This window comes from Peromyscus californicus, unplaced genomic scaffold (assembly GCF_007827085.1).
Source record: "Peromyscus californicus insignis strain IS unplaced genomic scaffold, ASM782708v3 Scaffold_4__1_contigs__length_199733344, whole genome shotgun sequence".
Lineage (NCBI taxonomy): Eukaryota > Metazoa > Chordata > Mammalia > Rodentia > Cricetidae > Peromyscus > Peromyscus californicus.
In genome coordinates, this window is record NW_026294562.1 from 74,363,569 (window position 1) to 74,379,774 (window position 16,206).

A 16,206-nucleotide genomic window follows, 5' to 3' on the forward strand; every position below is an offset into this window, starting at 1 on the left:
ATTGGATCCCAAAAGAGCAGTTGGAATATGAGATGGGACTCAAGTCACAGAAATGTCTACTACTTGGGTGGTTTTAGTGAACCAAGGTAAGAGAAGTTGCTCTCCTGTGTTTCTATAACTCATAGCTCACCTTCCCAGTTTGCATTTTAAATTTTACTTGTGTTGGCATGCCCAGACACCTCAACATCAAACTACTCTGTGCCTTTTCTCACTCACTCTACCAGTGTGTTTACAGACCACTGTCCGTGTGACTCCAGAGAGCTAATGTTCCAAGGAAGTGTGCACAGGGTAGAGTAGTTGGTAACAGCTAAATCAGCAGGAAAGCTGCATCTCTGCCTTCTCTTTGGAAGTCTAGGGGAAGGAGAAGAAGCTTGGTGTACTGATGTTGCCTTTGGATGACATCACTGGACAGGTTTAGGATGTCCAACACAGTTTGTCAACATGGAACACTGATTCTTCCAATGGGCCCTCTCAAAAGTATCCCCAGTGATTCTAGGCATAGACTTTTTATCCTATTTTGTCCTTTTCATATTGAAGGGCTGACTGTTAGATCCATAAAACTGTTTGCATTTCCAGCTTATTTACTTTTTAAGATAATCATCTGATATGAGAGATCTTTGAAACTGGCAATTTCCTACTTCAGTCTATTCAGTCATGATGAGATTCTCCATTTCAGGTCTTAACCTGTATACCAAAAGAGAAAAGAAAGTTACTTCAGCTGTTTGATGTATACTAAATACTGCTTAGAAGTTTCCTGAGATGAGTTCTTTATATCAGCCTGTTGTTGGTTGTTTTATTACTCTTTATTCTTTGGAGGCCCACCGCCCAGCTCCCACATAAATCACACACAGAGGCATATTCTTAATTATGAATGCCCGGCCTTAGCTTGGCTTGTTTCTTGCCAACTTAAATTATCCCATCTCTCTTTTGCCTCTGGGTTTTTTACCTTTCTCTATTTCTATATAACTTTTCTTTCTTTCTTTCTTACTCCATTGCTGGTTGTGTAGTTGGGTGACTGTGTGGCTGTGTAGCTGGGTGGCTAGGTGGCTGGGTGGCTGTGTAGCTGGGTGGCTGGGTGGCTGGGTGGCTGGCTCCTTTTCTTGCTCTTTCTTTCCTCTTGCTTCCTTCTCCCAGATTTCTCCTCCTATTTATTCTCTCTGTCTGACAGCCCCACCTATCCATTCTCCTGCCTTGCTATTGGCCATTCAGCTCTTTATTAGACCATCAGGTGTAACACAGCTTCACAGTTAAACAAATGCAACACAAAAGAATGCAACACATCTTTACATCATTAAACAAATGTTCCACAGCATAAACAAATGTAACACACCTGAAAATAATTCTACATCAATCTAATTTTTTATTGATATGTATATTTGTGCACATCCATGGGATAGTATGATGTTTTTATTCATGTACATAGTGATCAAGTCAGGGACATTAACATACCTACTTCACCTTTAGAATAACTTTCCTTCGTGTTATCCTCTCTCCTAACTATTCTGAGATTTATAATGCACTTCCTATCAATTCATCTTTATTTTATCTATGATTGTGGCTCTTTCCCTAACCCTCCTTATGGGAAAATTTCTACAATGGTTTACTGGGCTTCTTAGTATCCTTGTCCTCTAAAGGCCATTGCTAAACTGTGCAAAGCTGAGTTACCTATATTTCCTCTGTCTTTCCTGCTCTGTGCTTCCTGTCATTCTTCCCAGCAGAGAAGTCTGGCAATTGAAGGAACTAGTTAGTACACATTTGCAAATCCAGAACATCAAATATTTAATCCAATGTCTACTTCTGCAGACTTCTCTCTCACTGAGGTTTAAGATCTTTATGGCTCCTCCTCAGCTCCAGACTGTGATTTAAAATCTGCTTCTGTGCAGCAGCTTTTCTCGCTGACAGTTTTATAACCTGGTTGTTCTTTTCTTTAAGGAAACTCTGAAGAAAGGATCCTGCACTTAGGAGTCAGAGGACGGAGCAGCAGAAAAGGAAGCTTCATGGCCTGGGAGGGAAGGTGGCTGGGGTGTGTGCCTGGACGGAGGGTTTGAGTGATGTAAAAAGGAGTGGACTGACTGGAGTTTTGTTTTTGTTTTGTTGTGTTTTTTGAGAAAATTGAAAAAATTATACTCAGTGTTTTGTCTTGTGAGTCAATGTTTATCCATTTTAAAGAAGTTATTAAAGCTGGAGAATCATCACTACTTCCTAATCATCCCAGAGTCCCTCTTACATGCATTAGCTTTGACATATCAATAATTTACCCAAATGGGCAATGTTATTCTGCAAAATTATGTTCACCATTTACTAAGGAAAGCATAATAGTTATGACTATAGCTCAGCTCCCTGTAGGAAACTGTTTTGGGGGAAAGGAGAAAGACATCAACAAGAAGGAGGTCATTCATTCAACCACCAGGTAACTAATAGTTAGAGAGTATGTGCTAAGTCTGTTTGTAGGGCCCCAAATCTCACAGGCTTGGTCACCAAATAACGCTCTTTGGAGGTACCAGAATCTATTAGATGTGGAGCCTATTAGAAGGTCTTTAGGTCACTGGTGGCATGATTTTAAAGGGACTAGTAGGACACCATCTCTTCCTATTCCTATCTTTCGTTTCTGGCCATGATGGAAGTATTTCTGTCCACCACACACTTGCCATAGTGTGCTGCCCCCAGTACACCAGAGTTCTAAAGGAACATGTCTGCCTGATTATAAACTGAACTTTTAAAACTGTGAGCCAAAGGAACCTTTCCTTTTTATAAGCTGATTTATCTCAGGCATTTGTTGCTGTATCAGAAACCAGACTAACACAATGTACTAAACAAAGAAATCTCCAACTGACTTCATAGAGTATCTTTATGAAGACTCTGAAGGGGACCTAATGCCAAGTCTGATCAATCTCCTTAACATGAACCAGCACCAGCCTAGAGACCTCCACTGTTAGTCTTCAAGATCACTCTCAATTGGATGGGAGATATATTTGTCTTACACCCACGATGTCTTCTATGGACCACTTCCTCAAGCTTTCAGTAAACACAGAGGAATCTAGGAAATTAGAAAAACACATTAAACATTGCACACACACACACAAAAAAAAAAAAAAAAAAACACCCAAACAATTGTAAAATCAAATCAGTCAGTACTAAGAACAAGCAGGTCAATATAAAAACACCAGCCAAACAATTCAATATAATTCAAAACCACTAGTGATTTAATATATATACTTATTTCTAGCTTTTAAAAACAAATTCCATGCCTATAAATCAAAATATCTAGTAACCTTGTGTGACACAGTAGAGCTAATGACCTTACCTTAAATAACCCCTAAACTACAAATCACGGAACAGCAAAACAAATGAAACAGCTGAAGTTCATTAAAACAACTTAAGGGTTGGTAAGGGACAATAACAAATTCACCAACAAGAACCAGCTGAAACAGGTTATAGCTTAAATTACTGTTGAGACAGGCTTCCCTGACAGCAAATACAAAGGACAAACAAAATGTGTGCTCTAGTGGACCAATAAACACACAGAATGCTTCCCGGTGAGGGTCTTCAAACCGGCTCTGGTAGAATCTGTTAAAGGCTGTCATAGGAAGAGCATCCCTTGAAAGCTGAAACTGAAATGGTGGGTTTACTACCCGCTTCAGTGCGTGAGGGGCATGCTGGACAGAGGAGGCTTCACCCAGCAGAGTACAGGAAGCTGCTCGTTTTCTACAGAGTCTTGGAGGCAAGGCTGGAAGGAGTGGACAGCAATCTTAGAAACGTGGTCCGGGCTAGTTCGAGGCCCTGGGGCTTAGGCGCGCACTCAGTGGAGGAAGTCCCACTGTTGACTGACTGACTCTCCAAACCCACATTTGGCAGCTTTTGGAGATCGGCTCACTGAGGCATGGCATCAGTTCATTTAAAGCCAGTTCTGGAGTCAGTGGTTACCATGGCTATGAAATTTCTCATCCTCCACCTCTTGATTTAGAGTTAACGGTAAAACAAAGAGTTAACGGTAAGCTAGCATTACTTAAGTGTGCATGGATTCAGCCAGTCTGCCCACTCCTTGCCTCTGTGACTGGCTGCTGTTTTCAAAGGAAATGAAACAGCACTGCCTGGGCTCGCTTCCCGCAGACCCACGCCTCTTGCTTTATTGCCTCTCACAGTCTCCAGGTGATCATGGATTGATTCATAACTCCGTTCGGCCACTGACTGCCATCCCAGGTGCAACCTGTGACAATGCCAGCCGCTTGTTTTCAGATTCATTCCTTTGTTTCCCTTTTTTTTTTTTTTTTTTTTTTTTTTTTTTTTTTTTTGGTTTTTCGAGACAGGGTTTCTCTGTGTAGCTTTGCGCCTTTCCTGGAACTCACTTGGTAGCCCAGGCTGGCCTCGAACTCACAGAGATCCGCCTGGCTCTGCCTCCCGAGTGCTGGGATTAAAGGCGTGCGCCACCACCGCCCGTTTCCCTTTTTTAAAGGAGAGGATTTTTTATTATATTTATTAGGTGTAAAGAAATACATATACCTGAAAATGTACAGGACTTATATGGCAGTATATCAAGATGTTTATGTGTGTGATCATTAAATTATTTCTTGGCCATTTTTGTTCTTTCTAATTTCCTTATGCATTTTTGCATCTTAAAGTTATTCTGATAACACAAAATGAATATTCTCCCTTATCCCATTTCAGCACATTTAGGTAAGACTATTATTTTATTCTTTTTTCATTTTTCCTTTTATTTTCGAGATTATAATAACATCATTTCTCCCTCCTCTCTCTCAAAACCCTCCCATTGCTACAGGGATCTTTCTGGAATAAGCACTCCGACACCAATGAGAGCGGGAAGAAGGAGATGTCACTAATGGGCTGAAGCCACTGAAAGGACAGCTCTTTGAAAGGCCTCAGTATCAGGTCCATTGGCATTCTCATTTTGTTCTCTAAAACCATGAGGTGGGGTGGGGTGGGCAAGCAAGTGAGCTTTTGCAGAAGTGAGTGTGGCAGTCAACACATTGTTAAGGGCAGTGACCCATTGTTTCAGCTGTTTCTCCAGGTCATTCTGTCCCAGGCAGCAAGTAACGTCATGCTTGACAATCGGCAGTACAAGCAGTGCTTTTAGTAAGTCACTGAATAGATCACTGGACCAGCAGCTAATCATTGGTCCTGTTTACCTTGTTCTCCCCCATCCCCTCCTCTTCACCTTCAGAACACCCTATGAATCTGTCTCATAGGAGCAGGCTGGTGCTCCTGGTCTATCATCGGCCTTGTGCTCGACTGGCTTATTTGTGCCTCTAGCCTCAATCCTTTCTAATAACTTTTTGGCATTTTCTCACACTATTCCTGACTGCTTAGTATGAAAACAGCGTTATTCATTTAAACCCATGTGTATGTCTTTCCTTTTGGTGACAATCAAGTCATCCCCTAGGACCACTGTGGACAAGGAATCCATGTGATTCTGAAGCACGGCTATGCTCTCTTGAACAATAAGTTTTTCTTGATTTGAGTAGAGGGCTGGCTGTGTTGAACTTGTTGGATGCCTATGGCACTGGAGGCCATGGACCCTATCAGAGCCATTCCTTGGATATTAAAATGCTCTGTTCCCTAGCAACCAAACAATATGAATAAGCTATAAACACAATGATGTGAACTTTATGGCACAAATGCAAGAAAATCTAGTGGGAAAAGACAGGCGGTGCATTGAAGGAATGGGAAATTTTACGCAGAAGTCAGTCAGGTAAGGGGTAGTTCACAAAGGTGACAGCACCCTTCCTTCTGTCCTTGCAGATATTCTAGAAAAATCTGCTCTTTGATAAATGTTTACTGTATTTATACAGCTGGCACATTCAAATATGCAACATTAGAGTCCATATAGGATTTCTTTTAACAAAACTTTGCATTTCGAATTTTTTAAAATAATAAACATTATTTTTTCTCTAATAACTCTTAAAGTGTGAACATTCTGTGATTTAGCCACAGGCTTTACTTCCAAGTAACTTCTTCATCGGGTCTCAGTTCCCTTTGAAGAAGCATTCTCTTGTTCCAGAAGGCAGTTAGCTTTTCGTTATCCCTTTTGTCTAGATAGTATCCAAAGACAAATCCCACAGGGACAAGTAGATGAACCCAATAGTCATGTACAAGCTGAAGCAAGGTCACCCTGATTGCTGCAGCCCAGTGCCAAGCACAACCCACGACCAAGGGCAGCGGTAAGGAGTTAGGCCATTTCATTTTGAATTTTTTTTTAAGTCTTAAAACAGGAAAGATGCATTCTTGGATTTCACTGTTACTAGGTTTTCTCCCTTATCTTGGATCAGCTTCTTTATTTTATGTCGTCAAAAATAATTTCACAAAGCATTTTAATAATCCAAGGAAAATCATGAGGGCTAGATATAAATCATCTTGAAATACAATATACTATATGATCTCTCTCTCATATGTGGAAGCTCAAAAAGGTCATCTGGAAGTCGAGAGTGGAATAGTGGTTATGGGACTGGAGAGTAGAGGAGTGGACACAGGGTAAGAGGCTGGTCAGTGGGTATGGGTACAGTTAGACAGAAGGAATGGACATGGGGTAAGAGGCTGGTCAGTGGGTACAGTTAGACAGAAGGAATGGACACGGGGTAAGAGGCTGGTCAGTGGGTACAGTTAGACAGAAGGAATGGACATGGGGTAAGAGGCTGGTCAGAGGGCACAGTTAGACAGAAGGAATGGACACGGGGTAAGAGGCTGGTCAGTGGGTACAGTTAGACAGAAGGAATGGACACGGGGTAAGAGGCTGGTCAGAGGGTACAGTTAGATAGAAGGAATGGACATGGGGTAAGAGGCTGGTCAGAGGGTATGGGTACAGTTAGACAGAAGAACTATCTCTGTAACGTATCGTAGAGTGACCACAGCTACAGGTGGCCTAGGGCCTGCTTCAAAAAGGAAGAATCTGTAATGCTCTCACCACATAGAAATGATACAAATTTAAGGTAATGAATCTGCTACTTGTTTTCATTTGCTCATTATATGATCTCTATATAGTTAACTACTGTACTGGCTCCATGAATACATGCTGTAACTATTACGTGTCAGTCAAAACTAAGACGGCAAGAACTTGAGTATAGCTCGGTGGCGGAACACTTCCCTGGCACTGGCTAGGCTCTTGGGTCAATCCCTAATATAGGAAAAGGTTTTGGAACAACAAAGATGTGTCCACAGTAACTTTCACATATTTCAAAGCCAACAAAATATGTTTGTTTAAGTTACTGCAATGAAACAAAGATGTGTCAATACCTAATCTGTAGACTTTTCTTACTTATTGTAACTTGCTACTGTTTATAGGGATTTATGGCTCATTTCTCATCATATAAAGTGTATCCTCAACTTATGGATTCTTTATGTAGAAAACACATTGGCAGGAATTTGGTATCAACCTAGCCTGCCAACCTAACTCTTACACAGTTAACTGTATGTGTGTAACTCTTGTCCTTCATTATCAACTGGCATTCCATTAACACTGTCTGCTTGGCTTTTAGATAAATTAGGGGCAGGTTGATTAAGCTTTACCTGCAGAAGGAAATCTTGACTTCGCAATATATAAGTTCACTGAGCAAACCAATGATAAATTAATTAGTAACATCAAATGGAATCTGTGTTTTACCTCATTAAACTCTCAACTTATTGAAGCTGTAGTATTCCAGGCCCATCCTTCCCATCTCTTCCTTGCCTAAAAGGCCTTTGAAAATTTTCTAGTATATTGACCCCCTTGGGGTCTGTTACATTTTCCTTCTTGAATATACAAAGATGGGTCATGCTTCACAGCATGTATTCTTGCATCTATCATTCCCAAAAGGAATGTTTATTCATCCTCAAACAAATACTATTCTAAAAAAGTGTGAAATAACACACCAAAAACCTTCTTAAGAGACCATCTCTAAAGCCCTGTAAGTACTAGCATTTTAATTTGAGGAGGGTGTTTACTCAGGTTTGTCTGTTGTTAGACAGGGAATCCTGTGTGGTATATGACAGGCCTTGAACTTGAGATTCTCCTGCCTCACCCTCCTAAATTCTGGGATTGCAGATAAGCACCACTGCGGGACTGAAGCTAAAAAGGGGTTGAAGCATGCCTACAACCCCAACTTTCTCATCCTGAGAGTGGCAGAAGTTTGGCTACCCACCCACCCACCCACTCCCATCCCCTGCCTTGCTCAGGAACCAACAGACCCCAGCAGATAGGTTTCCCATGTAGCAACTGATAAGCTCATGTGCCTTCCACTTCTGGATTGTAGTTCATTCCAGATGTGGTCAAGTTGACAAATAAGAACAGCCATCACAACTGGCTAGAGCAGAGCATGAGTCCTGGCTTGATGGCTGTCTACAGGAGACCACTGAGAAAGCGCTACAGTGTTGGGAAACACGTGCATCAAATATCATTGCAACAAGGTGGTCTGTGGGTATAGCCAGTCATAAAGTGCTCATCTTGAAGGCCCAAGCACCTGAGTTTGAGCTCTAGAATCCACATTTAACAAACAAACAAACAAACAAAAACCTCAAGTGTGATGATGTGCACTTATTATTCCAGCTCTGGGGAGACAGAGACAGGCAGAGCCCTGGGGCCTGCCAGCCAGACAGACAGCCAGTCCTTCCTACTTGGCATGCCCCAGGCCAGGGGGAGAGCCTGTCTCAAAAAAAAAAATACCCACAGTCGAGATTGTCCTCAGACCTCCACATGTACACACATGTACAGACACAACCACAGAATATATCCCTGGAACCCTCTGCCTTTTGAGAGAATTGGAAATTGGAGGTGAGAAGGAGAATTTGCTTCACGCTTTTATCATTTGTTGCTCTGTTTGGATTTTATTTTCTTAATGAACATGTGTAACCTATACAGTTTTAAGGGTTTTTATTTTTTTTTTTGTTTTTTTGTTTTTGTTTTTTTTTTTTTGGTTTTTCGAGACAGAGTTTCTCTGTGTAGCTTTGCGCCTTTCCTGGAACTCGCTTTGTAGCCCAGGCTGGCCTCGAACTCACAGAGATCCGCCTGCCTCTGCCTCCCAAGTGCTGGGATTAAAGGCGTGCGCCACCACTGCCCGGCTTTATTTTTGTTTTTTATTGATTGGTTGATTAGCTGGTTTATTTAATGAGAGTTTCTCACCATGGAGCCCAGGCTCCAGGCTGGCCTCAAACTTACAGCCTCTTGCCTCAACCTTCCAAATACTGGGATTACAGGTCTACACTACCACATCCATTTCCTGTGCGATATTTCTTATTGAAATAAAACTAAGCCCCAAATAAAGATTGTGTAATACGCAAATTTAGTAAATAGATTTTTTTTAACTTTTTTATATTGCTTTTCATTGAGGGTATGGTCACCCCGAATGCTGTCCCCAGTCCCAGTCTTGCCCCCAGCACTTGGGATGCTGGCCTTTCCATGAGCCCCTGCATTCTCCCTCAGGCAGAGAGTAACTTTGACTTGGATGAACACATTATCTCCATCAGTGCCCCCTATTGCCAGGGATTGCCTTGAAGGTGAGAGCAGCAGGCCTCTCCAGCTGGACTTCAGACCTCAGGGCAGAGCCTATGGTTGGACCATGCAGAGCAGAGGGGGTCCTCATGGGTGGCACCAGGTGTCAGGTGTCACCTTCCCCCAAGCCATAAAGACCCCGTTACAGGATGAAGACTCAAGGATCCAGCTTTAACTATTCAGAAGGAAAAGACAGTTTCACGAAAATGTGACAAAGGGTTTTTCTTCTAAGTGGATTTCAACTTCCCACTTCTAATTATCTCAGACACCCCCACAACCCCCACAGAGAGAGAGAGAGAGAATGCATGCTATGTAAGTGCTGGTACCCGTGGAGGCCAGAAGAAGGGGTCAGATCCCCGGGAGCTGGAGTTACAGGGGATGGTGAGCCTCCTAATGTGGGTGCTGGGAACCAAACCCAGGTGATCTGCAGAAGCAGCGGGTGATCTCAACAGTTGAGTCTTCACTCCTGCACACCCCACCCTGATTCTTACAAAGTAAGACTATCAGCTTTGCCACTGAAGGGAAACTAAGGAGGGAAACAAGCGTTCTATAAGACACTGAAGTGGTTGTCCCGCAGCACACAGAGAGCAGAGGCTCCTCCAGCACCAGGGACCCTCCCGGTGCTGCCAAGCACCAGGCTCAGAGGGGAGCCACTCAGCCTTCTCCACAGTGGACTGACAGAAGTGAAATCCTTGGGGAAAAGGGGGAGTGTAGGATGGCCACAAAAACAAAAAATAGCAAAATGACAGAGAGCTTCCTGCTGGTGTTGGTTACGGCTTTGGAACCTGTGTGGCCTGCAGGAAAGGGACAGGAAGACATAACCCTTCTCTAGAGACAACAGCAATTGTGGGATGTTCAGAGAAACATGTACTCTGTCAGTCTCCATTAGCACTAGGCCTTGCACCTGACATCCGGGTCCTCAACGAGCTCTGCTCCCACTTCTCTGGGCAGTACTGGAATCTGGTGTTAGCATATCCCCTATGTGCATGCCCTGCTCCTTTCAGATGCTGGTCTCTCTTCCAGGCCAGATCCCACAGCCTGAGGACATCAGGCCATCCCCACCCCACCCCTAACCCTCAGCAGCTTTCACCTGAGTTAAGAGTTAAGAAGCTGCCAGGCAGTGGTGGCGCACGCCTTTAATCCCAGCACTCGGGATGTAGCTGGAGAGCTTCAGAAAGGGGAAGTGCTGTGGGATGTTCTGTATGTTACGTGTGTTGCTCTGATTGGGTAATAAATAAAACACTGATTAGCCAGTAGCCAGGCAGGAAGTATAGGCGGGACAAGGAGGAGAAAATTGGGGGAAGTGGAAGGCGGAGGCGGAGAGACCTGCCAGTCGCTGCCATGACAAGCGAGATGTAAGGTACCGGTAAACCACAAGCTATGTGGCAACTTATAGATTAATAGAAATGGGTTAATTTAAGATAGAAGTAGAAGATAACAAGAAGCCTGCCACGGCCATACAGTTTATAAGTAATATAAGCGTCTGAGTGATTATTTTATATGTGGGTTGTGGGACTGCGGAGGCTTGATGGGACCTGGAGAGAAGCTCTCCAGCTACACTCGGGAGGCAGAGGCAGGTGGATCTCTGCGAGTTCGAGGCCAGCCTGGGCTACAGAGTGAGTTCCAGGAAAAGGCGCAAAGCTACACAGAGAAACCCTGTCTCAAAAAACCAAAAAAAAAGAAGCTGTGTGTGCTGTGACCTAACAGCTCCTACTTTATGTACCTGGTTCCTCCATGTTCTTCGTCATGTAGACTATCCTATATTAAATCATACAGTGTAAAACTTGCCGTCAGCTCTCCATGACGGTTATAAAACTATAACCAAGTTCCTTTGTTCATGATTTTCTCTGAAGATTCCTGTGGGTCATGCTGCCGTCTGCCATCCTGTCCACTAGCGCCTCCCCCCCCACTCCGTTTTTAAAGTTATCCCACCCTAGGTTTTATAAGGAAGCCTCTCTTTCCCTTTAAAAGAATGTTTGTACATTGATTTACTCTGTGTGTGTGTGTGTGTGTGTGTGCATGTGTGTACTTGCTGTGGCATGCATGCAGAGGGCAGGTTTGGCCCCCTCCTTCTACCATGTGGGCTCCAGGAATTAAATTAGGGTCGTCAGGGTTGGCATCAAGTACCTGCAGAACCATCTCTTTGGCTCCATCCTCTCCTGGCCTTTAAAGTTGTAGTTCACTGTTTCTAATACACTGTCGTTCCTTTCTCACACCCTTTCACCCCAAGGCCAACCAGGGTCTTCAAGGCCTTTCTCCTAATAAACCTAATTCCTGAATAGTAATGATGGGTCAGCTCCTCTCCCAGAACCAACCACTGCTGCTCCATTCTTCTATATAATATCTGGGATGACGCCAGGAAAATGAACCTCTGGCCAATGGGAAAATCATGAAGCTTCTAAGTTCCAGCCACACCTCACTCCATGGCTCCCTGGTGGTTCTCAGAATTTGCACACGCACGCGCGCGCACACACACACACACACACACACACACACACACACACACACACATACACACACACACACATCCCTAATTCATCTATGACCTGCCTGGCCTTCCCACTGTGCCACAAGCTCCAGAACAGAAGCTTTATTTTGTTCACTGCAATGTTCCCAACCCTAGGACAACATAGGACACACAGTAGGTCATCAGTAATTACAGATGGAATAAACAGATGTGTCTGTGCAACTAATGGGCATGTGACATTGTTTCCTAATGACGACTTAGATTATCAGAACATACTTAATCCATTCAATGGGATGTTATTTGGCTGTAAAAAGGAAGAAAGTACCAATATACACCAGAGTGTGATGGGTCCTGAACATGCTGAGCAGAAGTCAGTCACAAAGGCCACATATTTTATGATCCCGTTACATGAATTGTCCAGAATAAGCAAGTCCATGAAGACAGAAAGATTAGTGATTGCCAGGGGCTTGGAACCTGAGGGAAAGGACGATGACAGCTGAAAACTAAGAGATTTGGAGGCTGGGGGTGTAACTTCATTGGTAGAGTGCTTATCCAGCAAGCACAAGGACCTAGATCTTTCTCCCCAGCATAAATCAGGCGTGGCCATTTCAACACTGGGGAGGTAAAGGCAGAAGAATCAGAAATTCAAAGTCATCCTAGGCTACACAGAGACATTGAGGCCAGCCTAGGATACATGAGACCCTGCCTTTAAAAGGGAGAGGAGGGCCTGCAAAATCTGTCTTCCTCAGTTTGGTTTGTTTCACTTAACATAATGGCCAACAGCTCCATCCACTTTCCTGTGGATGCCATCATGTCATTTCTCTTTACAGCTAAATGAAATCCCAGTGTGGACATTTTCTTTATCCATTCATCTGTTGACAGGCCTGTGGGCTGTGTCTTAGTTAGGGTTTCTATTGCTGTGAAGAGACACCATGACCATGGCAACCCTTACAAAGGAAAACATTTAATTGAGGTGGCAGCTTACAGTTCAGAGGTTCAGTCCATTATCATCATGGCAGGGAACATGGCAGTGTGTAGGCAGACATGGTCCTGGCTACATCTTGATCAGAAGGCAACCGGAAGTGGACTGTCACATTGAGTGAAGCTTGAGCAAAAGAAACCTCAAAGCCCACCCCCACAGTGACACACTTCCTCCAACGAGGCCACACCCACTCCAACAAAGCCACACCTCCTGACAGTGCCACTCACTTTGGGGGCCATTTTCTTTCAAATCATCACATTCCACTCCCTGGACCCTAAAGGCCTGAAGCTATATCATAATGCAAAAATGCATTCAGTCCAACTTCAAAAGTCCCCATAGTCTGTAACAGTCTCAAACTTGTTTCAAAGTCCAAAGACTCCTCTGAGACTCATGGCAATCTCTTAACTATAATCCCCCTGTAATATCAAAATCAAAAAGTAGATCACATACTTGCAACATATAATGGCACAGGATATATATTACCATTCCAAAACATAGGGAAGAGAGCACAATGAAGAAATACTGAACCAAACCAATACCAAAAATCAGTTGGGCAAACTCCAAACTCTGCTTCTCCATGTCTGATGTCAAAACACTCTTCAGATCTCCAACTCCTTTCAGCTTTGTTGACTGCGATATACTTCTTTCTCTTGGGCTGGTTCCACTCCCTGTTAGTAGTTCTCCTTGGCATGTATCCCATGGCTCTGGCATCTTCAACATCTTGGGGGCTCCAAAGCAATCCGGGCTTCAACTTCACAGCTTCATGCAATGGGCTCTGTACTAGGTCTCCATTCAGAGACACCCCAACACAAGCCTGTCCTCAACGGTTTTCTTTAGGTGTGGAGGCAAATTCTATAATCCTTTTCTTCTATCCTTAACTCTAAAGCCAGAACCATGTGGCTGAAGCTGCCAAGTTCTGATGCTTGCTGGGGCTGGAACATGGCCCCCTTATTCAATTACATCTTCATCACCTTTCTGTCCTTCACTGCCTAAGCTTAACTGTCCTGAAACTTGCTCTATAGACCAGGCTGGCCTAAAACTCAGAGAGCTGCCTGCCTCTGCCTTCCCAGTGCTGGGATTAAAGGCATGCACCACCACTCCTGGCTCTAAATTTTTCTTTAATTCCTTTTTACTAGTTGGAAATTCAGCTGGGTGGGATCTTACCCTGAGGTCACCACTCCCTTTATTCCATTTCTTAATCTGTTTCTCTCCTTGAACACAAGATGTAGCTCCATTCCACTTCCTGGTGTCCCTTTTTTCAATCTGTATATGTATTTTTATTTGCTCAGCTTGCTCCTTTTCATTATAAGTTTTCATTAGAGTTACCACTAGTCTATACTAGGCTGCTCTGAAATTTCCACTGCCAACAGAATTAATTCAAAACTCTTCACTTTAGCCTTAGGCTGACTCTTTAGACAAGGGCAAAAGGCAGCCACATTCTTTACCAAACTATCACAAGGATGATTTTTAGGCCACATATTAATATTCTTCTCCTCTGAAACCTCTTGAGCCAGCCCCCCACAGTTCAAATAATTGTTGGTACCATTGTCTTCCATGCTCCCACTAGTATGGCCCATTAAACAAGGCTTAAAGCATTCTACTGTTTTCCTAACCCAAAGTACCAAAGTCTAAATTCTCCAAAAAAAACATGGTTGGGCCTATCCTAGCACTACCCTAGTCGCTGGTACCAACTTCTGTCTTAGTTAGGGCTTCTATTGCTGTGAAAGGACACCATGACCATGGCAACTCTTATAAAGGAAAACATTTAATTAAGGTGGCAGCTTACAGTCCAGAGGTTCAGTCCATTATCGTCATGGCTGGGAACACAGTGGTGTACAGGCAGACATGGTGCTGGCTACATCTTGATCAGAAGGCAACAGGAAGCAGACTGTCACACTGGGTGAAGCTTTAGCAAAAGAGACCTCAAAGCCCACCCCCACAGTGACACACTTTCTTCAACAAGGGCACACCTACTTCAATAAGGCCATACCTCCAAAGCACCACTCCCGTTGGGGGCCATTTTCTTTTCAACCACTACAGACTGGTTCCATATCTTAGCTATTGTGAAGAATTCAGCAATAAACATGGGCTCGCAGATATCTCTGCGGTATGCTGACTTGAATCCTTTGGGTATGTATTCAGGAGTGGTATAGAGCTGGGTCATATGTTGATGTCTTTCCAGTTTTTTGCAGGAACATCCTCACTAGTTTTCATAGTGGCTGCATGTGATTATATTCCCATCACCAGTGAGTAAAGGTTCCTCTATCCCCGCAACCTCACCAACATTTGCTGTAGGTTTCCTGGATGATGGCCAGTCTAATACAGCCTCAGGACAGTTTTAATCTGCATTCCACTGGTGGCTAAGGATATGGAATGCTTTTTCAAATAATTTGGCCATTTATACTTCTTCATTGAAGAACTATTTATTCAATTATTTACCACATTAATTGTTTATTTAGGGGGTATTTGATTTGTTTTTTAGTTCTCCATAGATTCTAGACATTAATCTGTCAGATGTATAGCTGGCAAGGATTTTCTCCCATTCTGCAAGTTATCTCTTTACTTACAGAGTGATTGTTAAGCCCTCACAAGGGGTCCCCCTTCTCTGCACCCTTCGACTCCCTCATAGCATCTTCACACATCCAACCAAGCTTGCCTCACCCTTCTTTTTCTTACTCCCCTCATCCTATGGACAGGTGGACTGTCTTCATCTTTTCCAGAAAGGATAAGACCTTCTCAGAGCCCGAGCACTTTACACTCGCAGAGAAAAATTTTAGGTCAAAAAGCACAGAGCTACACACCAGTCTCTTATTAAACTATAGCTCCTGGCAGTTTTCTTGGAAGTGGGAAGGAAGAAGGCTGCTGATAATGAAGAAACTTCCCCAGAAAGATCTCTTGGCTCTTGGCTTCATTGATGGGTAGAGTGGAGAACTTTAGCACAAAAAGAAAGGAAAGAAACCCTTGAAGGAAAAACAACGAACAGCTTGCTTCCTGTTTCTACAGACAGTGAGGAGTGGGCTCCAAAGGACTCCATGCCCACTTAGCAGGACAAATCAGGGTGAGTCCCACAGGTGCCTGCAGGTCACAGAGGCAGCAACTGAGTCCTTATAAGTGGGAGCATTACTAGGATCTCGCTCTGGGCTGAGCACAACAGACATCACATGCTTCAGATGCCATGCACTCCAGTATTCCCCCAAATGCCAAACTGTGACTTAACTGTGCATTTGAGCAGGTTTCTTTAACCCTGGCATTACTGACACTGTGGGATGGATAGCCCTTTGT

At 43.6% G+C, this 16,206-nt stretch overlaps 1 protein-coding gene across 1 annotated transcript; it reads right to left on the minus strand.

Annotated features, from left to right (window-relative positions):
• Window positions 1-5,952: 5,952 nt before the first annotated feature.
• LOC128123834 (NADH dehydrogenase [ubiquinone] 1 beta subcomplex subunit 1-like) lies at window positions 5,953-6,198 on the minus strand. The gene has a single exon (XM_052760128.1). It carries the CDS (start codon window positions 6,196-6,198, stop codon window positions 5,953-5,955), a length of 246 nt encoding a protein of 81 aa, XP_052616088.1.
• Window positions 6,199-16,206: the final 10,008 nt, after the last annotated feature.